The 26202-nt window shown below is 38.3% G+C and overlaps 1 protein-coding gene across 1 annotated transcript in view; it reads left to right on the top strand.

Annotated features, from left to right (window-relative positions):
- SH3PXD2B (SH3 and PX domains 2B) overlaps positions 1 to 26202 on the top strand; it is a 127286-nt gene that overhangs the window by 5956 nt on the left and 95128 nt on the right. Inside the window, exon 3 of the mRNA XM_083352975.1 lies at positions 25359 to 25439. Coding sequence (XP_083209101.1) covers positions 25359 to 25439 — 81 coding nt within the window. The remainder of the gene's footprint in view (positions 1 to 25358; positions 25440 to 26202) is intronic.

Raw genomic sequence — 26202 nt, 5'->3', positions numbered from 1 at the left:
AAGGAGGGAAGCGAAAGGCAAGGGAGAAAAAGAAAGATACACCCAATTGAATGCAGAATTCCAGAGAATAGCTAGAAGAGATAAGAATGCCTTCTTAAATGAACAGTGCAAAGAAATAGAAGAAAACAATAGAATAGGGAGGACCAGAGATCTTTTCAAGAAAATTGGAGAAATGAAGGGAACGTTTAATGCAAAAATGGGCATGATAAAGGACCAAAATGTCAGGGACCTAACAGAGGCAGAAGAGATTAAGAAGAGGTGGCAAAATTACACAGAAGAACTATACAAGAATGAGCTTAACGTCCCTGATAATCACAATGAGGTGGTCACTGACCTCGAGCCAGACATCCTAGAATGTGAAGTGAAGTGGGCCTTAGAAAAGCTGAGCAACAACAAAGCTAGTGGAGGTGACAGTATTCCAGCTGAGCTATTCAAAATCTTAAAAGACAATGCAGTAAAAGTGCTACACTCAATTTGCCAGCAAATTTGGAAAACTCAACAGTGGCCACAGGATTGGAAAAGATCAGTTTACATTCCAATTCCTAAGAAAGGCAGTGCCAAAGAATGTTCAAACTATCGCACCATTGCACTCATTTCTCATGCTAGTAAAGTCATGCTTAAAATCCTACAAGCTAGACTTCAGCAGTATGTGGATCGAGAACTACCAGAAGTGCAGGCAGGATTTCGAAGAGGCAGAGGAACTAGAGATCAAATTGCCAACATACGCTGGATCATGGAGAAAGCTAGGGAGTTCCAGAAAAACATCTACTTCTGCTTCATTGACTATGCTAAAGCCTTTGATTGTGTGGATCATAACAAACTGTGGCAAGTTCTTAAAGAGATGGGAGTACCAGACCATCTTATTGGTCTCTTGAGAAACCTATATGCGGGTCAAGAAGCAACAGTGAGAACTGGACACGGAACCACTGATTGGTTCAAAATTGGGAAAGGAGTCCGGCAAGGCTGTATACTGTCGCCCTGCCTATTTAACTTATATGCAGAGCACATCATGAGAAAGGCAGGGCTAGATGAATCAAAAGTTGGAATTAAGATTGCCGGAAGAAATATCAACAACCTAAGATACGCAGATGATACCACTCTAATGGCAGAAAGTGAAGAAGAACTAAAGAGCCTCTTGTTGCAGGTGAAGAAGGAGAGTGCAAAACTTGGGTTGAAACTTAACATTAAGAAAACCAAGATCATGGCATCTGGCCCTCTCAATTCCTGGCAAATAGATGGGGAAGAAATGGAGGTAGTGACAGATTTTATTTTCCTGGGCTCCAAGATCACTGCAGATGGGGACTGTAGCCAAGAAATTAAAAGACGCTTGCTCCTGGGGAGGAAAGCCATGGCAAATCTAGACAGCACACTAAAAAGCAGAGACATCACCCTGTCAACAAAAGTGCGTATAGTCAAGGCTATGGTCTTTCCAGTTGCAATGTATGGTAGTGAAAGTTGGACCATAAGAAAGGCTGAGCGCCAAAGAATTGAGGCCTTTGAACTGTGGTGCTGGAGAAGACTCCTGCGAGTCCCTTGGACTGCAAGGCGATCAAACCGGTCAGTCCTAGAGGAGATCAATCCTGACTGCTCTTTAGAAGGCCAGATCCTGAAGCTAAAACTCAAGTACTTTGGCCACCTAATGAGAAGGAAGGACTCCCTGGAGAAGAGCCTAATGCTGGGGAAGATCGAGGGCAATAGAAGAAGGGGACGACAGAGAATGAGGTGGCTGGATGGAGTCACTGAAGCAGTAGGCGTGAGCTTAAATGGACTCCAGAAGATGGTAGAGGACAGGAAGGCCTGGAGGAATGTTGTCCATAGGGTCGCGATGGGTCGGACACGACTTCGCAGCTAACAACAACAACTCCAGACAATTGCTCCTCAGGAGGAGAGTTCAGAACAGCAGACTCCAAGGCAGTGGCAGCTAAAAGAGTTCTGGGAGATAGCAGCACGGTTACTGGTGGGACAATATTGGAAGAAGGATAGTTTGCCTACTATAGAAGAATGGGTGTTTAAAGTATCGAATCTTGCAGAAATGTCAAAGATTTCTGCTTATTTGAAGGATCATTCACAGGAAAGATATATTTCAGTTTGGAGGAGATGGATAGATTATATATTCAGAATAAATATGGGACTAAAAAGTTCCATTTAGCTTATGAGTAGATTTTAGAGGGATATTGTTATTAATTTCAGTGTTAGTACTTTGTATGTATCTATGTTAAAGGGGAGTTCAAGCACCTTATGAATTTGGTTAATTTTATATTATGGATAATTTTTAGTTAGAATATGATTATTATATCTATAACCCTGTATTTAGCTCTGGGAAGTGGGGGGGGAAGGGGGGTGGTTTGGGGTGGGTGGGTTTTGGGGATAATCTTTTTTTTGTAAAACTCTTTAATAAAAAAAAGAGTTCTGGGAGATGAAGGAATAGTCATGTTGCTCAAACCACAGTTGAGACATTTAAAAGAACAGTAGGTTTGCATGCTTCCTTTTCTAACCACTTTCAGAAATTGTTTTTAAGTGCTTTTCAGCCATTAGGGACCTTTGGATCTGCACGTTTTATAGCACTGGATAAGTTTCTTTGCATCCCCAGTGAAATGAGTTTTAAATACAAATTTAAGGACTTAATTTTTTTCCCTGGAATAAATAGCAAAAGTGCAATTAAAACTTGGATTTTAAAAAGTTACAAATGGACTAATGGTCCAGATAAATTTGAAATACATTTTTTAAAATGAATGATAAAGAATCCTTCCTGTGGGAAAAGGCTTTTGCTTTGAATTCTTTAAAAAAAGACTTTAAAAAATGGACACTAAAGGGAACTAGTTACAATTAAAGTTAAAAGTTTAACAGTTACAACTAAAAGTTATAATTACAGGAGAAGAGAAATCAAACTCAATTTATTATTGCAGAATGTTGCAAAATATTTTAACATTGGACAAAGATATGTTTGAACATTAGACCCAGAAATTTTAAGCGTGTCTGCTTCTATAGATAGACAGTATGCAAGAGGAGCAAATATTACCTGACAAGATTTGAAAGTGGATTTAAAAATGATTGGCTACAAGAATGACACAGAAAAAGATGTTACATTGGACATACAAAAGAAACTGGCCAATGCCTTAATAATTAAAAGGATTACACAAATAAAAAACCAAGAAAGTGACCAGGATATTTTTGCTATATTGGATTTACAAAAGAGCTTTGTTAAAGTTTTGAAGTATTTTATGAAAAGGGACAAAGAAAAAATGAAAAGAAATCAAATTCTAGGACACTATTTAGACTAAAAACCAATATTGTTAGAAGTAAAATGAAAACAAAATTGGTTTATTTAATCAAGGTTAAAGTAGATATGTTATCAATGATAACAATGGACTTTTGCCAACATTTTGAAGGAAATGATAAGTTTTATGGATTTGTTTATAGATAAGAGATGTGATATGAGAAGAAATAATTTATTGTATTTTAAGAGAGACCGATAAGTTACTAAAATTGTTCTTGTGATGAAGTCAATTCTTTAAATATTTCTTTGTTTTTTTCTTTACTGTATTCTTGTTTTTATTTTTATTTTTTATTTTCTATAACTATATTTTTATTCTTTGGGATTTTTAAAAAAAATCATATTAATTTTTATTGCATATTGTAATATTTAATAAAATTACTGTTTTTTTAAAAATGATATATAGTAGGAAAGGGGTCTCCTTCCCTCTCTGGACTATTTCGTACACAGGATGTGATTCATCCTATTCAAATTTCTGTGCACATTGGGGAATGAACCTGAGATTTAATGATCTATTTTTTGCTCACTGTAATACTGCTTTTGTAGTATTCTTGAAAGGAAAGAACGAGAGAGAGAGAGAGAGAGAGTCATAATTATTACATTTCCTCTTGGCAACTCAGAAACTTTGTCCTCCTCCAGAAATGGAAAGTGCCACCACAAATAAGTTTGCTTTTTTGGATCAGCTACATGACTCTTTAACCCTTGAAACAGGCTTACGTTTCTATAGCTTTTGATACCTTTCATAGGAATATTTTCTGTGTAATTTTGTAGAGTAGATATTTGTTATTTCTGTCACTTGTTCTATATTATTCAATCCTCATCTTTGTTCATCTCAGCCCCCAAAATGAAAATATAAGAAAAAGTTTACTTTGATATACTCAACTCTGGGTTCTGCAGTTAATTATATGTTTCTATATTTTGAAGGATGGTATGGTCAGGTTGAGCGCAATTTGATTGGTGCACATAATATGCTTGCTTGTACATTAGTCTGTGCATGAAGCTTGTAGAAAGTTCAGAAGAACAGAGCTTAACACTTATTATTTACTCAAAGATCATTAGGTCCCAATGTCACAAGAAAGAGGAAGAACCCCAAGTAATGGGGAAGGAAATATTTATATGGAGTTGAGAATGGTACAGGCTGGGAAATCCTGGGGTTCTTATTTGTTGGTTGGTTTGGTAAATCTAAGCAGGTCCTGGTCAATGTAAAAGGTAAAGGTAAAGGTTCCCCCGCACATGCGTGCTAGTTGTTTCCAACTCTAGGGGCCGGTGCTCATCTCCGTTTCAAAGCTGAAGAGCCAGTGCTTGTCCGAGGACGTCTCCGTGGTCATGTGGCTGGCATGACTAGACACCAAAGGCGCACGGAACACTGTTACCTTCCCACCGTAGTGGTCCCTATTTTTCTACTTGCATTTTTACGGGCTTTTGAACTGCTAGGTTGGCAGAAGCTGGGATGAGTAACAGGTGCTCACTCTGTTACATGGCACTCGGGATTCGACCTGCCAAACTGCTGATCTTCTGATCGACAAGCTCAGCGTCGTAACCCACTGAGCCACCATGTCCCGTCCTGGTCAATGTACCAGGGCTTATTTCTATTGTTAGGCAAAACTGCCCTTTTTGAAGTGGCAGTACAACTGGGAAAGACCATTGTGAAGATGATGGAACATTGGAGGACTCCTGATAGGATGAGGCAAGGAGAGGAGTTGGGTTTGTCCATGGTCATGACCAAAAGAGAAGGAAGCAGAGTTTGCATCCTCCATTTTCTTTGTCACATCTATTTTTCTCCACAGCAATGCTCTCTTGGGCAACTCACTGGCAAGGTTCACATGTTGCACTAGGATCTTCTTAACTAGCCTTGCTATTCCATTGTAGCTTGGTTTAGATTTAATATTATTGAATTGCTGTACACAGTGGCCCCAAATGTAGGAGACCATCCCAGAAAAGCAAAATTAGGCAGAAAAAAAATATTCTGTGCAAGACCTAGTTTTCTCAGATTGCCATCTCAGGTTTGCCAAAAACAGCTTGAACCCAGTCCTGGAAATTCCTGCTAAAAGTGTGTATATGAAATGCTTCTTATGTTTGTGTGCATTTGTATGTGTGCACAAGCCACAAGCTATGCTTTTCAAAAATTGCACGGCCAGGACCAAAAACAACAACAAAAAATGAGTTGAATGCATCACTACTATACTATAAATTAAAAATAATTGCCTGTAAAATAAGGTATGTCATTAATAACAATAATCGTTACGTGCATTTGAGACTCAATCTGTTTTCACATGAATGAGCCATTTCCACTTACATACAAGTGTAGACTTTCTTCTCCCCTCTTTTAACATGAAGTAAAAAGAAGGAGCTGGAGAGAGGGGAAGGGCAGCAGCATTGGGGAGGGAAAATGGACAGAGAAAGAAAATTGAACTGGGCAGGAAAATAAGATACCAGAAGCCCAGTTGAGGCACTAAAAAGGAACTAGGCAACTGCACACTTTCAAAACTCAGCTAAAAAATTTGAAGGCCACCATGCTTTTCAGTTTTAACATCAGTGACCTTTTGCACCTCTCATTGGTTTATTTTCCTCAGTGCCATCTTTCTGTTAGTTTTCCTTAAAATTATTTATGTCCATCAACTATAGGGTTGATTTATATTCACTGTCTTTGCCTTTGCTCTGTAGGGTACATTGTAATTGATGGATTCCTACAAAGCAATGTAGATATAACACAGTCCGACTCACAAGGTTGTTCTGAAAGTACAGGAGGAAAAGGAGAAGATGTTATGTGCTCCTTGAAAGAAAGGACGGACACAGTTTTTAAAAATGGCATTGTTGTTTCTGAAATCCTGCGAATGAAATGAGTACTGCTGTGAATCAAGATGCTATTTCCATATGAGTAAGAAAGGTTCTGCAATGGTAGTTAATTATAGGACCTCCAAACCATTTTTTCCACAATAAGTAGGAAAAATGAGAGTGAGTCATCTTACCATAACAACCAATGGGAACTATATGCTGCGTTGCAACCAATTATAAATATTCGACTCTGTCCTTTTAACCATAAAATTGTCTTTAATTTTCTTCCTAAAATCAACTGCTTGGTATGCTATAGTAAGGGATCCTTGGTGCTTTCTGAGCTTGGTTGTTTTCTTGTAGATGTCATTATCCAAAGTAGGTAACATCATCAGTGTGTCTGCAAGAAAACAACCGAGCTCAGAGAGCACCAAGGACCCCACATGTCAACCTTGAACTACAAATATTCTCCTTTATTAATAATGCTATGAGCTTGAGAAACTTCCTGTTCATTAAGTACTGTAGGTGGTGAACAGAATACCTGAAAAGTGTGTATAACTTTACTTATTGGGTTGTTCAAACCTTATAATTTTTGGAAAGGCACAAATCTAGATGATACATGAAGAGAGTGCTACAATGCAGAGGATAAACACTATCTGTCATCCTGTTATGTGGTCTCCCAGATACACAAGATGTATTTGAGACTCAGGACTTGAGTCTGGGAAAGAGCTTAAGATCCAGTAAGCTCGTTTGTACACCATTGCTTACTCTAGGAGAGACACTGAAAAAGGTTAAGGAAATAGCAGGAAGTTATTAGTGTGGGAGTTGGAGTGAAAGGGAAGAAAAAATGGCTAGGAAGCAATAATGGCCTATAATCATTTTGGGTTGCCGAGGTTCTTGGCTGATTCAAGGTTGCTGTGGAAGGGTTGGCATAGAAATAAGAGAGGAGAATGGCACTGCTTGGGATCCTTCTATTGGTGCAGATGCCTAGAGGGAGAACAGGATCTGAAGACACCAAAAAGAAAATCAAAATGTTGCTAATTGCAAGAGGTTGCCAGCCAATTTTAACTAAAGCCCTTAATTAACTCTGGGAAATTTATCTTTTTAGGTAGGCATACTGTTAAATTAACCAAAGGAATGTCATTGCCAGAAGACAGATGTTTAATCTAAGAATGTAGGCCAATTTGGCTATGAAACAATTTACCTTTTTATTTTGAAGGCAGAAGCTTAAAGAAGGAAAGGAGCTAAAGCTTTGTAACTTTAGCTGAATTCTGCTTGCTTGGTTATCTGAAACCATCACTTTCTGAGAAACTATTATTTTTTTTTAACCTGGATAAGTTGCCACTAAAAGTTAAAAGCTGATAAATAAGAAACTTCTTGTGTACAATATTTTGATGTTTGATCCTTAAAAAAAACCCACCTCAAGGATTTTAGTTATGAGGTAATGAGAAATTGGCCAAGTAAAGGGCAGTTAGTGCCCAGCTTATAGTAACTTTGCTTGTACATAAAACTTTGCCTTACAGCACATAAAAATGTCTTCTTTTGAGGTTACGGTGCTGGGCTTCTTTATCTCTAGCAAGGCTATAAAAGAGGAGTCCAGAATATCTAAGGCATCTGTGCCTTTTCATTTTGCTGCTATTTTCTGATTTGAGAGGAAAATAGGCTTCAAATACATCTAGGTAAAGGTAAAGGTAAAGGTTCCCCCACACATGCGTGCTAGTCGTTTCTGACTCTAGGGGCCGGTGCTCATCTCCTTTTCAAAGCCGAAGAGCCAGCGCTTGTCCGAGGACGTCTCCGTGGTCATGTGGCCGGCATGACTAGATGCCAAAGGCGCACAGAACGCTGTTACCTTCCCCCCGTAGTGGTCCCTATTTTTCTACTTGCATTTTTACGTGCTTTCGAACTGCTAGGTTGGCAGAAGCTGGGACGAGTACCAGGTGCTCACTCTGTTATGCGGCACTCGGGATTCAACCCGCTAAACTGCCGACCTTCTGATCGACAAGCCAAGCATCCTAACCCACTGAGCCACCGTCCCTTTCAAATACATCTAATGACTCCTTAATTGGAATTAATGGTGTTTATAATATGTTTGAACTTTTATCTGCATGTCTCAGAATGATCTTTTAAATCCAGTTGTGGTCCACTCACTCAGATTCTCATGTAAAATTTTCCAAAGTCTTCAATGTTCTGTGCATTTTGAATCCTGTTTTTCCCCAGACTTTCTACACATAAGCAGCTATACCTTGAAGTCAGAACAGTTGCTTCATTCACAGAAAACAGAGGCCATGTATGTTAATTTAGCAGCAATCTCAGGTTTAACACTAATTGTATTAATGCAGATTTTTCTTCTTTTTTAAGTAGTACATTTATTTGGCATGAACCTTTGTGAGCTACCCCTTGTTTCATCTTGCACAGTAGGTTTGATAGTGTTGCCAATCTTATGTTTGAAAACACACAGAAGTATAGACTCCCTTTGGATTCTAGGGGTTAAAGCACCAGAGAGGGGGGCATCATACTGGGGGAAGCTAGTCTACCTAGTTTCCTCCGTGGTTCTGCTACAAAACAAACATAGGTAAAACACTAAGGTTAAAGAGCCTTGGTGGAGCAGTGGGCTAATGCCTCCTTAAGTAACACCAGCTGCCTGCAATTAGTGCAGGTTCACATCCCACCAGGTTGACTCAGCCTTCCATCCTTCCGAGGTAGGTAAAATGAGGACCCAGATTGTTGGGGGCAATAAGCTGACTTTGTAATAATGTTGCTGGGGCCTAATAAAGCCCTAATAAGCAGGCATATACATAGAATGAAGGCTATTGCTAAGCACATTGGTTTGTGCTTAAATTGTAAGCCGCCCTGAGTCTTCGGAGAAGGGCAGGATATAAATGGGATTAAAAAAAATATTAATGAGTAGACCAGATAGATTTTTATTTAGGATCCATCTGACCCACAAGAGCTAGAGACAGGGCCATACACGTGTCTTGCTGCATGCCTATTCACAGCCACTTTGTGTCATTAGTTGTCCCTGCAAAATGTTTTATATGCATCTTCATAAAACAATCATCTGCACCTTTCAAAGGATATGGCCTTTCCATTGCTTTAAGGAGAGGGTGTCTCCCTTGGTCTAGCATGCTTTTCAATGAACCTCCTCTGAATGCTTTGTACAGCCCTGATATAAATGGTATAAATTATGGATCAAAAGCTATCCCTTGACAACAACTTTCCCAGTTAACCTTGCATATTTATTCATGCCTTTCTTTGTCAGCATTTGTATTGGTTTAGCAAATCTTTCTTCCAGTGTGTTCCTGCATGTCATGGCAACCTTTTGAACTACAGGCATAAGAGTTGCTGTCCTTTGGATTTGTATCTAGCATGCAGTTGTGTAAGTCAGACAAAAGGAAAATAAGTCTGATATTAAATGTGAAAGAAGTTGAGCTATAGCAGTTGGAGAATGGTGATCCTGTTGAGATCATTTCAATAAGAATACAAGGAAGGAAAAACAACACAAATGTATTGTGAGAGTGGGCTGTAGACCCAATTTCATCTCCTATTTTTTTTAGGATTTCTGGTCAAATCGAAGATAAAGCCACTCTCCATCAGATTATTATAGTATTTAATATTTTTATTTCAATAAGTAGTAGATGATTTGTATATAACAGTTCTATCCTGCTTTATTGCCACTTAAAAAAGAATTCCAAAACAGGAATGCAGAATTACTCTGTCTTATAAACATTGGTCTCACCATCTATAAGGGTGGAGTAATCGTGTTACGAAACTTTATGTTTCACTAGATTTCACTGTACTCCTGTCCTATAATCCTGTTTTGTCTTTTATATTGAGATAGCTATATAAAAGTCATATAGATGCACTCCTTGAAGTCAGTGGAATTTAAAAGAAATCTAACTGGCCTTCCTACATCATTTGATTGACATAGGAATTGTTTGCTGAGCATGGAACAAAGCAGTCATGATCCTACAGAAAGCATACTAGTAGTGTCACTTCCCATATTCTAGGAAAGACAACCCAAGTCTCTTTTGCAAGGTGGCAGAAGTTTAGTAATGTCAGCCCGTTGTCTCCTCCATGGTTAGGGATTGTAGAAGCCATGAATCAGGAGGAGACTGGTATCACCTCTTCTGTTCAATGAATTTGATGAAAAGGCATAAGTGTTTGTGATAATTCATTGCATCAGATGCATAAGGATTAAGCTGATGCAGCATTTGAATAGGGGATAAGGCAAGAGGAAGACATGGCGGTTATGTAGGTGAGGGTTATATGTGAGACAGATAATAAGTACGTCCTCAATTAGCAACTGTAATGTGTTAAAAAAAACACTATTGTGTTTGCTACAACTTCCGAGATAGCTTGAAACCTTTCAATGTATGTGAATTCAGAATTTCCCACTCTAAAATGCATAGTTTTGTTGCTTTAAAATGGCAAATTTGAAATCTGTAGTGTCCTGGGAGATTAAAATGCATGGATATTAGCTTGTTGTTTTGAGTTTTGATGTCAGGTTTGTGGCCATTAAAAGCTTTGTGCAAACTGACTTGTTTGCATAAGAATTCTTTGTTACTCAGAAAAGATGCTATCAGGGACCTTTGGATTCATAGTGGGAGATTTAAGTTTAACATGTCTAAACTTTTTGATTAAAATACACTTTAGATTACAATAAGATGTTTAGTTTCAAACTAATGTATCATTTACATGCAGCAAAGTACATCAGGCCACAGCATAATGCGATTCTGTGTCCTAGCCACTGTTTCTTAAATTTAATGTTCTGTACTCAGTATTAGCCACTTAATTTTAAAAAGGCACAAGGCATCCAGAGATATTCACATGGAATGCTTGGAGTGAAATGAGACTAAAGCTGTTTAGTCCTGTCTGTCTGTCTCTCCTTCCTCTCTCTGTCTGTCTGTCTATCTAGTATGCCAGGCAACGACTCTAGGCAGCTCAGACAAAGAAATTACAATGAAATCAATAAAACATAAAAGTTAAAACATGGCAAATGCTGTACAATGAGGGGGGTCTCGCTTTCCCTCACCAAAGGCCTGGGTGAAGAAGCAGATCTTCATGAGTCTTCTAAAACAACAACAAAATCAGGGCCATCTGGATCATAGGAGGACCTAGTTCTGGAGGGCAGGTGCTACTATAGAGAAAATGCACTTCCAGAGTCCAAGTGAATGACATTGTTTAATCAAAGAAAATTGCAGCATGCCAGTCCTGTAAGATTGAATTGGCTAGGCAGATACTATGGGAGACAGCGTGACTTAACAGTGACTTTATGAAAAGACATTCCCACGGAAGGATCATGTGGTTATGAGTATGCCCTTGCCTAAAGCAAACTTTCAACTCTTATGCACACATTGAGTTTCGGCAGAAGCCTGATACTGGCAACCTAGAAGATATGAACTTAGTTAGATAACGAGTTTAGAATATCCACTCAGTCAGTTCTTAAATCCACATAATCTTCAAAGTACACCAATTGTTTGCTTTGTAAAGAAAAATAAAATAAAAGCAGCATGGTAGAACACATATTTCCTTTTGGTAAGAGCAAAGACTTTCTGATTGCTACTCATCTGTATTTTTCTATTCAAAGTGACTGAAATTTATTGATTTGATTAATCTGGGAATCTCCTTAATTGATATAACTGGTTCCAACTTTAATATAAACTCTCTTGCTAAATGCAGAGGAATGTGAAAATAATTTAGGAATTTCGCTGGCACTAGCAATTAGTGTGTAAGTTTTAACTTGTTAAAACTGGTGGTTCCTATTTTATTCTCTTGGCACAATATTTTATGCATTAGCATCTTATATATCTTGGGTGTAAGACAGAAATCTGGGATACTCATTCTTTGAGGCACCATTTCCTCAACTGGTGTAGATTATGGAATTCCCATAACACTCAGATGGTATAGCCCAAGGGAAGCCGATGACTAACATATATGAAAGAGTAGGGTGGGGAAGACTGTTTTTAAAAATAGTCCAGTAGCTTAATTTTGATTGGTTTGGGAGAGGCAGGGACATGCTATGACACAAAGTACCAAGTAAGGTATTTTGTAGTTTCAGGAAAGCCTAATATATTTTCACTAGTGGGAAAATGTTTCATAAAACAAAGACTGAGGGGGCATTGGTCTCTTAAATAATCGGGGAAATTACTTTGCCAAGTGCAGATAAAGAATTGAATGCAATTTGATTGACTAGGCTAGGACCTCTTGTGAAGGGAAAATTTAATGATAGGAAGCCAAAGTAATTAAGATAGTAGACCTCCAAGAACAAAGAAACTGCACAAAGGCAGAAGAAGAGCAGCTTTAAAAGAAAAGAAATGGAAACACAGAGAGGAGCAGGCCAGTGAGAGAAAATGGTCTGAGGAAGCACCATTATAGCAAGTTTTTCAAATGTAAACTGCTTCAAGATTCTCCTGAATGAGAAGTGAGATTAAAATGCTGTAAATAAAGTTAAGTCAGAGTTAAAGATGCAACAGGCATTTTCCTGTAAATAAGCTTTTCTGCAACCACCATTCTTCTGGAAGGATAATAGCTTAGAAGAGAATGTTTTGGCTGTGGGGAGGAACTTGATAGCAAGGGAGAAAGGTTGGCTTAAGTAAGGGTTGGCATGTCTCCAAACAGTCCAAATCTTTCAATTCTCTGCGTAAGCAAGCCTGCACAGATTGCTTTCTATAACCTTTTATTAACTTTTTAAAATGCTATCTCAAATTATGTAGTCTTGACTCCGGCGTTCACTAGAAGCAACTCCCAACATTGTTGTTCAGTCATTTGATTGCTCCAGTGGTGGGATTCAAATATGTCAACAACCAGTTCTCTGTATGGATGCTGCTTCCGGAAGTCCATTCTGGGCCTGGGCAACAAAAAATTAGCTATCGGTTCTGCCGAACTGGTGCGAACTGGCTGAATCCCATCACTGGATTGCTCCCGATTCTTCACAACCCTGTGTATAATATTCTACCAAGACTGACTGACTGTTAGTAGGTGCTGCTTTGAGTTCCTGTAAACTGCTGCTTACGTCACCAGTGATGGTATCTACTGATTTGCCTTCTATAGTATGGTTCTTTCTTATTGCCTCAGATTTTTCTGAGCATTGAGGTCTGCTCCAGTAACTTTCGTCTTTGCAATATTTGTCCAAAATAACCAAGCTTTAGCATTTGAGCTTCCAATGAGCTGCCTGGTTTTATTTCATTTCTATTGAATTATTTATCCTTGCAATCCACTGTTTTCTCAACAATGTTCTCCAGCAACACAATCCAAAGGCATCATTTTTCTTCATTCAGTCTTTCTGATGTTCACATTCATATATTTTTATGGAAAGACTGAAAATATATACAGTACTTTTTTTGCCAGTGTAATGTCTGTTTCAGTATTTTCTCTAGATTTGTCAGTTTCTCTCCCAAATTACAGCTACAATCACCTTCCCTGTGATTTTTTGGATCTGGGAAGGTACAATATGTTATTCACTCAACGTTTTCATTTATTTACATTCAATTGACATTTCCTATTGAAATAATTGTAGAGTTAAATACAGTGGTACCTTGATACTCAACTGCTTTGAAACTCATTGATTTTGGTACTCAATGCATTTTGATGTGAATTTTTTTTCCTGGTATTCATTGTTTGTTTGGTACTCAACACACAAGCTAGAACTTGTCAGTGTCAGCTGCCTTGTCACTCATTACATTATTCTTTATGGGGGAAAATCTTTGCTACTCATCATTTTGGATACTCATTATGCCTCCCAGAACCAATTAACAATGAGTACTGAGGTACCACTGTACATTGGCTTTTTCTCTTTGTTAACAAGAGATTCCTTAAATCTGCCTTGATGATTTATCACTATGTTGTTTGTATCATATTATTTATGATTGTATCTTATATATGATTCATCACTTTGTTGTTTGTACACTAAGAGTTATGCACTGGAGACAGATTCCTTGTGTGTCCAATCACACTTGGCCAATAAAGAACTATTCTGTTCTGTTCTGTTCCATTCTGTTCCATTCCATTCTCATTCCATTCCAGCCATCAAGTGATAAATTCAATATAGCTGAGATTATTAAAATTTCTCCCAGCAGTTTTAATTACAATTTCTATTTAATTAAAGATACAATTTCTGATTCTCTACTCCAATTTTTCTCATGATGTATTTTGCATAAAGTTAAATAAAGTGAGAGTTTGCAACCTTGGGTTTTCCAATTTTGAGTGATTTAGTTCCTTCATTTGATTGCTTCATTTTGGTTTAGTTGTCTCATTTTCCATTTTTGCTTCCTGCTTCCTGTCATACACATTTTTCAGGAGGAAGGATGACTGGTACGCCTCTGTTTCTAAAGATTATCCACAAATTGCTATGATCAGATGTGTTTATGTAATTAATGAAACAAAAGTGGAACTGACTTTGTAACTCTTTGGCCATCTCCTTATCAATTAACATTAACAATGTAATCATTAACCTGCCTATTTTCAAACTATGTTGAATACCTGGTAGTTCAGTTTTTATGTATTATTTAAATTGGGATAGGAAAGCTTTGAGCATTCTCTTAGCAGTGTGTACAATAAGCGCAATTGTTCAGTGCTACGAGCTTTCTCTAATATGGTTTTGTGTATATGGTGGCTCAGTGGGTTAGGACGCTGAGCTTGTCGATCAGATGGTTGGCAGTTTGGCGGATCGAATCCTGAGTGCCGCGTAACAGAGTAAGCGCCCGTTACACGTCCCAGCTTCTGCCAACCTAGCAGTTCGAAAGCACGTAAAAATGCAAGTAGAAAAATAGGGACCACTATGGTGGGAAACAGCATTCCGTGTGCCTTTGGCGTCTAGTCATGCCGGCCACATGACCACGGAGACGTCCTTGGACAAGCGCTGGCTCTTTGGCTTTGAAACAGAGATGAGCATCAGCCCATAGAGTTGGAAACGACTAGCACGCATGTGCAGGGGAATCTTTACCTTTACCTATTATAAATTGACTTTTTCCAGTCACTTGGTCATTTTGTTTTCCAGCAATAGAGTGAAATTAAAGCGCTACTTGTGGTTTCTAGCTTGCATAGTTTTAAATAGTTCTGCTGATATTTCATCCAATTCTGCAATTTTGTTTTTTGCAACATTTTCTGGACCTCTGTTAATGTCACTTTCCTGGATGTGTGACTCTAGTGACCAAAATTTCATCCATATCATCAATGTTACATGCCTTTTCTAAAGTTCTTCTATGTATTTGTACCATTTCTTATCTTCAGTCATATGAAATGAAAGAGGCCATATCGTGTTGATTCATGTTTTTGTTTGCTTTAGTTGAAGATAAAATTTTAGAAGAAGATCTGAGCTGCAATTAGGGTTTTTTTTTGCTGACTGACTAGAAGTTCTCCATTTTTGCTTTCACTGTATAGATTCAATTTTATTTTGTTGTTATCCATCAATTGATTTCCATATGTAGATCAATCTTTTAGGTTGTTGGAAGAAGGAATTTACTACAACAATGGTAAGAAGTTTATTAGATTGTGTCTTGCTTTATTTTATACACCCAGTGACTTTTCCCATTATTTCAGATGCTATTTTACTCTAACTTCAGCATTCCAAGATCCTATATTTAGCATGACTTTTTTGGTTGCTGTTTGATAAGATGGTGTATAGACTTGTTCAGCTTTCACTCTGGTGCTTCTGTAATTTGAGTTGTAATGTTTGGTGTGATAGGCTTACTTCGATTGGCTTGCCTTGGACTCAAATTGAGATCATTCTTGATTAACTTCCTTTTGTTAATAACAACAACTACTCCATTTCTTCCAATTTTCTTGTCCTCTAATGTAAAGTGGCCAATTCCAGACCATTTCAGTTTCCTGATTCCCAGCATGTTAGTGTTAAATTTTGACTTTTCTGCTTGGGCATCATCGGCTTTATGTTGATTTATAGGTCAGACATTCCATGTCTTAGTGGATACATACCTTTGCTTGCAGTGCTGAACTTTTGTTTTGCCGCCAGGCTGTGGTGGCTGAAGTTCTTGTAGGTTCGATCCAATGATATCATAAGCATTAAAGCTACCCCTTTCCCTCTTTTCTAGTACCTTATTGAATATTTTTAGACTTGGAGAATGTGGGGCTCACATTCCAGCACTGTGTTGTCTTGACGTTCTCCAGGTTGTGAATGTCCATTTGGTTTTCTTGACAGTTTATTGTACTAGGTAGTCACATCTTTCTCCAGTGATTTGTTTTTAGTCTGAGTCCCTGAGATGCCAATTCTAGGTGTTTCTTGCAAGAATAAACATAGGGAACGGTTTCTGGAATTGGGTATGTGTAGTTTAACGAAGAGAAGGGTGAGGGGGGACATGATAGCAGTGTTCCAATATCTCAGGGGCTGCCACAAAGAAGAGGGAGCCAAGCTATTCTCCAAAGCACCTGAAAGCAGGACAAGAAGCAACGGATGGAAACTAGTCAAGGAGAGAAGCAACCTAGAACTAAGGAGAAACTTCCTGACAGTTAGAACAATTAACCAGTGGAACAACCTGCCTCCAGAGGCGGTGAATGCTCCAACACTGGAGGTTTTTAAGAAGAAACTGGACAGCCATTTGCCTGAAATGGTATAGGGTTTCCTGCCTGAGCAGGGAGTTGAGCTAGATGACCTCCAAGGTCCCTTCCAACTTCTATTATTATTATTATTATTATTATTATTATTATTATTATTATTATTATTATTATAGTTGAATAGTTCATTGCATCCTTGATATGCCTTTGCTACTTCAAAGTAATTCTTTATAAAGGGGCTAATTAGAGAACATAGGTTTCTATTCCTGTGGACTTTTCCCCCCCTCAGATAGATAAGGTAGAGGTGATGCTTCAGGGTCTAGATGGGTATATCTAGTACAAAAACTGCCCTATTTTGTCATTGTGGACTTTGTGTGATTTAGACAGTTCAGAACTGTCTAATGTTAATATTATTGGCCAGTCAGATGCAATATGTTAGAACCAGCCCAATGAAATACCTTTGCTGGCATTGTATATGTTTTCAGATGTGTAAACAGATAATGAATGGATACTGTGCAGCTGTGCTGGCATTATATATGTTTTCAAATGTGTAAACAGATAATGAATAGGTGCTGTGCAGCTGTTCTCATGAAAATTCTGAGATGATGGCACACTTGGGGCATTTTTTATCTGGCACTGTTGGAAACTGAGACTTCATCTCCTACACAAAACATAGAATCTCTATTTTGTAACCCACATGGCTTGTTGAAGTCAGCTTGCTACACTGAATTAAAACAGTTGTTTATCCTACAGTGGTATATTGAAACTTTTGGGATTATAAAGAAAAGTCATATACAAAATTAGCTGCAACATATAAACTGAAATTGATTTTTTAGATACCTGTGAGTTGAAATGGAGTAGAATTGGTCACTGTTAGTCAAAAGATCCTACCATTTATTGCCCAGGACATGAAAACATAGAAGAGTCATAATCAGGAAGGATATAGCTGTTGAACTTTGGTATTGGAAAAGAAACAAATTGTAGCACAACTCAATCCAGAGTTTGAAATCAAGGCACAAATGTTCAGGCTCAAACTACCACATTTTGGAACGTCTTTCAAATACCTAGTTTTCTTGGGAAGTTCATAATGCTGGGAAATAGGAAAGGAAAGAGAAGGTGAGAATGTTCAGCAAGATGGATGGACTCAATTACAAAAGCAATGTTGGAAGACCAGAAAATCCAAATGAAGGACAGATCATCCTCAAGAAGGTCTGTACATCTGTCACTAAAAGTTAGTACTAGCTTGATGGCACATAATGAATCGATCAAAGTCCTTGAGTTCATCTCCAAAAGATTTAGGCAAACTAATTCCTATTTGATAACAATATTATTAGTTCATGCTGCTTTTTAATTTCCCTTAAGAAGAGTTATCTTCTTGAAGAGTAAATTGTTACTTGAATTAGCCCACCACTTCAAAAGTGGAGGAAGAAGAGATATGTTATTTGTCAATTCCTTCTCCTTTTCACCAAGTTGCTTGAACGGCCCTTCCCCCCCCCAAGAGCTCTGTTACAGTTGGACAAATTCCATTTGCATTTCTCCAGCAGTTCAACTTGTCAGTTTTTTTCTTCTTTCAGCTTTTTTCCCCCCAGTTTTATTTCCCTAAATATGTCAAAGAAAATCTCTGTATGGAACAATCTGCTTGCCAGCTGGTTGTCTAAAAGGCTATTTTTCTTCCTCCTTTATAGACAGAAACTGAAACAAGGGGCTGTTTAACATAGCAAAGGCATCTTTTTAAAATCAAATCAAATATCCATGCTGGCTTTTTTTTTCCCCTTCAGTTTCCTGCATATGCATGCCCGGAGATTCTTGAAGGATGAAAATATATACGATTGCAAGAAAATGTATATGACTGCACGATCATAAATATAACTTGTTACAATTAACTTTTTGCACACAAGTGTTGATAACTGCATGGGAATTCACTAAATAGGGAGCAGATATATCCTATCTATGCCAACTGCAACCTCTGGGTTGTCTTCAAGGGCAATCGCATGCAACACGAATTGCATTAGTTTAACCAAGATGTGAAATACTCTCTTTAACAACCTCGGGTTGGGAACAGATAATGGACAGTGGAAGAGTTGACCCTAGGCCAGAGAGATGTGATAACCATAAAAGACTAAATGGACATAAAGGCTGCAGTTGAATCCCAGCAAGACAACGTAAGACACCCACCCACTGGTTCCAAGGATTTTACATCTATTGCTTCTATAGCATCACACTATCCCAGAAAGAACTGTTCAGTGAGAGTTCTCCTTGGCTTACAATTCCTACAGAAATAGCAGAAAAGTCCAATCTCTCCCAGTCTAACCCACCTCACAGTATTATTCTTTTTTGGGGGGTGGGGGGAAGGAGTAGGGTAGAGTATTAAGTATCTTTGCCACCTTGAGTTATTTATAAAGAATAATAAAGGTGGGGTAAAATCAAATAATCTAACAATCAAAATTTAGTTTCTAGGGTCTTTCAGCTGTACTCATTGTTGGGTATTAAGCATACTGCAGTACAGTATTGCCTCTCCCAGCATTAGAAAATCTTTCAAGACCATGTGTGTGACTCTGCAATCTTTACACAAGGGAAACAATTAGAAATGTGGCCTGTTGCCCTTTACAAAACAGCTATTTCTGTCTAAGGATTGCATCACTCAGTATCAGGGTCTCTCCCACTGCAAAGGTGTGTGTTCACTGTGAGATGATCTCACTTGGAGCAGAGTAATCCCCTTGGTGGTGTCCATTGTTTTTCTTTCCACAACTGACATAGGCTGAGGAGTTTTTCCTGTGCTGGAGTTGACCCAAGAAACTCTGGTGCTCAATAAAGCATTTTTAATCAGCATATTTTCTAGAAACCCCCCCCCCACTGTTGTAGTCAATTCTATTACTGTGTTCCTCTAGGATTAAAATCTGGATCAAATATTGCTGAAGGAAGAGGTCCTCTTGTCAGGGTATAATTTATTTCTGCCGGCTTCAGTCTTTTAGTAAAGAAACCATGGCAGTATAATTCATCACTTTTTATTGGTCTGTCTCCTTGCTAGGTATATAGTGAAATGTTGGGGGTAGCAGGCTAAAAGCCTGCTCTGTTTCCTGGAATAATTTATAAAATGAATAATTATTATTATACCAGCCAGAAACCTAGTTAAGCCATTTGTAGAAGAACATCATGGCTGCCATCCAAAGACCTACTTGAAGGATACCCACAGGCTAAAATGGGCCCAGTGAGACTGTTTGTAAATAATCACCTCCTCTTTTTTAATGGGCTTTGCTATGCTGTAGGAATTGCTGTGATCAACATGGAAATTCAAAGCAATCTTAGACACACAGATCTGTCTGCCCAGTTCCTTGGATCTTGTCCAGGGTCTGGTAAAGTTCAGTTCATTTCATTCAGATGGAAAACACCGTATGAGAATGGTCTAGGATGCTTTGTGTTTTTTGTGCAAAGTGCATTTGTATATGTTCTCGTCTTTATAAAGTGATACAGATTGGAAAGGAATGTGTGTCTTTAGAATTATTACCTCTTTTAAATAATTTGACCTTATTTCTGTTACAGTAAATACGTATACATATTATATGACGATATGTACATATAAATAGTGTATATTTACTCGTATTTGTTTGCCATTTGTTTCATAATACTAGCTCACACAATTGGCCAAACTGGTGATCCAGCATGTAACAAGCATTGTATTTTGTACTTCAATGTCATCTTCAACATCAGAAAGTCAGCTTGTGAGATATATGCATCCTACATGCATATGCCCCCTTTGGATGGTACTGTTGACTGAATGCTCATTGTGTGATTTGTTTCTACCCCCCCACCCCGACTCAAATGGAATTCTCAAAATGCCGATTGTGTGAATCAGCCTACAATTTCAGCCTGCGTGAAAATACTGAATCAGTAATTGAAGAGCTTTCAAGAAAAGACCTCCCCTCCCATTTCCCCCCCCCCTGTAATTTCCTTCCAAGAACTCACAATCCACTCCTGTAACATGCTCAAGAACGCCAAGGCTCTCTCTAGCTAAAAAAAGGGGTTCCATCCCCTTCCAAAGGAATCCCAAGATGCACTTGGTTCACAAAAAAGGCCTGTTGCAAAGCAGCCAGCGTGATGACATCATGCAGGCCTTTGACCCGTGGAGGTTGGCTTGCTAAGCATTCGATAGCATTACAGTAATGGATAGTCTCTGGCAGACTGCCATGGAGAGAATGAGAATATTCCATTGAGCTGGGAAAGTCTGTAGTTATCAGTTGATGCCTTTCCTTTCTCATGAGTCTTTAATCAGATTTATGGAAACCACTTTTAGGGGCAGATTTTATTTAAAGCTGAGAACAGTGAAAATGAACCTGGGAAAATAAACACTCACAATATACAGTCATGCACAAAAGAAAAAAAATGGAAAAGGAAAAGAAGGAGAAAATAGTTGAGCCCTTTGGATTTTTTAAAAAAAACCTAAGTATTTCCTTCATAATTCTTTTTTGAGAAAAGCTCAATCATTTCTCCTGAAATTGAGAAATTAGGTTTTCATTTGAAAATGTTTCCTATCTCCTTTAAGGAACAAAAGCTGGATTTGCACCATATTAGACCTAATGTGGTTTTGATTTTGGATAGCATATTGCATAAATCCAGCTCATGTGTTTTCTTTGCTAAACCATCTTTAAACAAATCATGGTTTATTATTGTGTTGAATAGAGAAGGAAAGCAAACATACAAGTGATGCTTGTACACTATACAAGATCAATACTTTGTCTTCATGTATACATAAGGGTGAAAATAGTTCTTGGGCCAGATGAGTGAGTAGAAAGACTAAAACAAAGAGTAAGTTATAGGGAGAAACTTGATCACAGCATCCCAGAGGTGGACATACAGCAGCAGTGCAAGATGGATGGAAAAAAGTAGAACAATGCAAATGTATGGCATCAGAAAATGAAGATTGCCTATCCTAGCAAAAATGTACAGTTCATTTCTTGGATGGGGGATGCAGAAGGAATTCTGCTGTCCTCGCAGTACAACTGGAAAGATCAAGGACAAGCAGCTCATTTTCCAGCTGTGAAAAACATATAACCAAAAGTGGGCAAAACATTTCAGAATTCAAATGTCCCACTTTGTGAAATGGGTTGTTTCAAGGACAAAACTGGCTGTTCCAATTGCTTTGGGGGCATTCTGAGCTCAAGAGTCTTCTGAAATGATTAAAGGAACAGTTTTGCACAAGAAGGGAGAGGGGAAACCAAATTCAAAGAAATTCAAATTCAGAAACATTTTGCACATGATTCTGTGTTGCCAAGTCAGGAGAAATGGTCTAGTACAGGGGTAAGCAACCTCGGCTCTTTTATGACTCGTGGACTTCAACTCCCAGAATTCCTGAGCCAGCCATGCCAGGAATGCCATGCTGGCTCAGGAATTCTGGGAGTTGAAGTCCACGAGTCATGAAAGAGCCGAGGTTGCCTACCCCTGGTCTAGTAGTTTAAAGCAGAGGTGAGGAACTATGGCCCCTTTAAGACTTGTGGACTTCAACTCCCAGAATTATTGAGCCAGCCATGCTGGCTCAGGAATTCTGGCACTTGAAATCCACGTCAAAAAAGGGCCTTAGTTCCCCCGCCCCTGGTTTAAAGAGATGTTGGTGCTTCAGTAAATGTTTCCTGCATTTGTACAAAAAGTAGATGAAGGCAAAAAATGAGGCAGCAAATTCTTTCAGTGGAAGCTCTGCACAAGTGCCCTGGCATGGTTAGGAGTGGAGTGCCTAGGACTCATCTATTACTTAGTAAAGACCACATCAAATCATCTTGGTTGGCTGAGGTTTAATATGCATGCAGTCCACTTAGAATATTTTTAGAGGGGCTCTGAATGAAATTATTCCTACCTTTAAAAACACAGCCCCACGACCCACAATCAGTGGAAGATGATTAGGCTCTCCTGGTTCACAAGGCAAGACAAAAACCTTTTCCATTATAAATTTGGAAAGGTCACTCTGATTTGAATCTACCACTCCTTGACCATAGAAAAAGCCTTGGAAATCTACATTTCTTTGGTCTTCTTATGGGTGTTTTTGGGGGTGGGTGGGTGGGTGGGAGAGGTGGACACTTAAAAGTTGCAGGGAGCTCCTCTGAGACCAAGGAATTTACTGGAAAGGGAACACTGGAAAATATATTCCCTTGTGGGAATGTTCCCTTCCCTTCTCTTAGGGGAGATTTTAAATGTGAAAAATATGTAGCAAATCCTGAGGATGATTAACATGTTTATTTGTGCCTCTGAAACACAAACATTGCATTCTAAGTGTACTAATTCAAAACAATGTGTGTGGCACAGAACCAAGAATGACATGTGGCAGTTCCAAGTTGAGTACTTTATTGTTTCACACCTATAGAGGAAATATTACCACACTGCGGACCCTACTATCTGCATCTACAGTACTTTCTGTAAGCTATCAGGGAGGGCCTGTCTTCACCTTCTTTCTCTTACACATGATATCTGGGCTCACTTGCCTCTTAACTCCTCTGGAATAAATCCCCAGTTCAATCATCTACTCAGATTCTGTGGCTGAGGTGAATTTAATGTTGATCTTTTAAATGCTGTCCACTAGGACTGCTTTTTACAATTGAATGCAATCCATCCGAAGTGAGACTATACCATCAACAATTCTGAGCCACGAAACACTAGCTGGAGATTATGAGAATTTTAATTCCATTTGATTTTAAATCACAGCTGGAGATATCTAGCTTAGGACGTGTTTTCCTGGTAGCTAGGAACCTCTCTGTGTTGGAATGTAAATTCATGACTTGCAGAAGTGGCTCCTTTCAGCTGAGTGTATATTGGAGAAGGTAAACAGTGCCCAATCAGCTCCACCATCATAGATAATGGCAAGTAATTGTCACTGTTGCAGTCTGCAACATCTGGAGCTCTCTTGTTGCCTATCTCTGATGCAAGAGGAATTGTTTTTGAGAGAATTAAACCTCAGGTTCACATTGAGAAGAGTCTGAGGAAGAAAATAAATTTTCTAGGGAGCATTATTTGGGCTAGGGACCTAATTGTGTACAAATGGGCTAAGATTCTTTTCTGCTTATATATTTAGATAAGATATATCCTATCTTTATGTTAATACAGTATTAGGAGCCATGGTGGCGCAGTGGTTAGAATGCAGTATTTCAGGCTAATTCAGCTCACTGCCAGGAGTTTGATCCTCACTGGCTCAAGGTTGACTCAGCCTTCCATCCTTCTGAGGTTGATAAAATGAGAACCCAGATTGTTGGGGGCAATAGGCTGACTCTGTAAATGGCTTAGAGAGTGTTGTAAAGCACTATGAAGCAGTATATAAGTCTAGTGCTATTGCTATTTGTGCTCTTAAGGTTCTTTCCTCTATAATTTGTGGCACTTGATAGCATTGGTCATTTTTATCTCTCCTGAGTGATAATGTGAATTCAATGTTATGTGGGAATAGAGTATTGTGCTAAAAATCAGCCTACTTTTTGAGGGAGGTGGGCAGTTCAGAAATGTGAAAGTAAGATAGATAGATAGATAGATAGATAGATAGATAGATAGATAGATAGATAGATAGATAGATAGATAGATATAGCAACTGCACTTAGTTTTATGAGCTGTTGTCAATTGCCAAGTCTAAAGGTCTTAGATCTCTAAATATTTCCTAGTTACCCCTGGTAGCAGAATTTGCTACTGGGTGGGAACTAGCTAATTATGAAGACCTTTTCCTAAGGAACATGTTTCTGATACAGCTTCTATTCTTTCCTGTAAAGACAATTGAATCATTCAGAGTCTCTATAGCACTCACACTCTTAGAATTATGAGAAGACAAAAGCTGCAGTTGTGAGGTTTACCGTAACTATATATCCTCAGGACTTGGATATGACTCAAGAATACAAATACTGCAGTACAGTACTACAAAGGATAGCAAAGCACTAATCATGCTTCATCTTATATTAAATAACTTCATAGAAAGTTCTTTGTCAAACAGAGCATTTTCCTTGCAGGGGCTTTATTTAGTTGGATGAAAAAGTCAAGCTTCAGCTAAAATGCTCCCCAACTTTATGATTTTCAAATAAAAGGAGGGTTTGAGCAGTGAGAGAACAATTATCACTTGCCACCACAATGATAAACTATGTACCTAGTACTCACTAGAAACCCTTTAATTCATTGTGTGATTAAAATGTGTTGCTCTCTAGGTCTGCTGCATCATCGTGCAACCAGAAGAAAAACATGGTGTCCCCTCTCAGAAAACATCCTTGGTTCTGCCCCTGAAGCTATGAGAGGACCACTGTTAATACTACAAAAATAAATAGCAAAAGGCAACAACAAATAGGCAGCAAACAAATCCGGTCTTTCAGATCTTCTTCCCTAATATCCTTATGTTCTCAGTAAAGCAAAGTGAGAAGTGCTACTGAAGTCCTGGGGTCAATCTGAGATTCTGGCAATAAAACTTACATGATGCTTAGAAGTGACAAAAAGGCACATCCAGGTGCATCCTGAAATTCTGAAAGACTGTCTGAAGAGGAAAAAGGCATCCTCCGTTCTGTTCAAGAAGAACCATCTACCGAAGTAGAGCAATTTAGAAATATGCTCCAAATTTTCCATGTTCTCTAGGTTTCGCTCAGATGTCTTTCAGTTTCTCTGTGGATCCCAGAGTTGGTTCTACTTAGGGTCTTTTTATACAAATAACCCATCCAAATTACTGCCAAATTTGTGGTATCTTCTATGGATTACAACGGTTATTTATTCTAGAATAGCTCTTTCGCTGAAATATTAGTAGCACAATTATCAGGTTGCCCAATAGGACCTGAAATTTCTAAATCGTATGTCTTCTTCCCTGCAGGTGTATATTATCAAGGTCACTTGGTCCAATGGCTCAACAGAGGCAATTTATCGACGCTACAGCAAGTTCTTTGATCTGCAGGTAAGATTTCTAAATTTCTGTTAGAGACTGGAATTTTCATTTCATGGAACTGTAATATTATTTTACCTGATTTTGTGTTCACACTGTATCTTTAAGGAAACATCTTTTATACGTACATGCATGCAACCATAGGCCTAATATTATTGCCATATGGCACTATTTTAGACTTGATGCAAAAAATATTTGTCAGCTGTTTTCTTTTTCTTTGTAATAGCTAGCAGACTTCTGGAAGTATATAAGAGCATTAAATAGGTTACAACAATGTTAAAATACCAACTTTTAATCAAAATCAAAGCAGTTCTATAATTATTATTGTGCAATCCGGTGAATCATATCTTCATCTGATCAGAGATAAGAAAGGTTCTGCCTGGGTCAATCTACTCATGTTTTTCAATGGTCTAGACAACCATGTTCATATTAGTAACCTAAATAGGAAGATCTTTTATCAATTACTGTTCAAACTAATGTTAATGGCTTTTATTAATCTTGTTTATTCCATGTTTTTTACTCTTTGGCTTCTGATCCTGCACACGTTTCATTTTCTTTATTGTATCTTTTGTCTTGGTATAGAAAGGAAAACTGGATTAATGTGTGATGATAACTTGCTTTCTGGTTATTTCAGACAAAGGAATGATTTTCAAAGGAACAGGACTTTTTCTATGAGCTCATATTCTTTTGTGCTGGGCAGGAGACTGTAGATAGAAGATAATATTTGAGGCTTGCAGTTGAACTGTCAGGTTTTTGGTGATCTTTGAGTTTGCTT

The sequence above is a fragment of the Vipera ursinii genome (genome assembly GCF_947247035.1).
Source record: "Vipera ursinii genome assembly, chromosome: 2".
In the NCBI taxonomy this organism is placed as follows: Eukaryota; Metazoa; Chordata; class Lepidosauria; order Squamata; family Viperidae; genus Vipera; species Vipera ursinii.
Note: the sequence above shows the minus strand (reverse complement) of the source record. Positions and strands in the feature narration are given on the sequence as shown.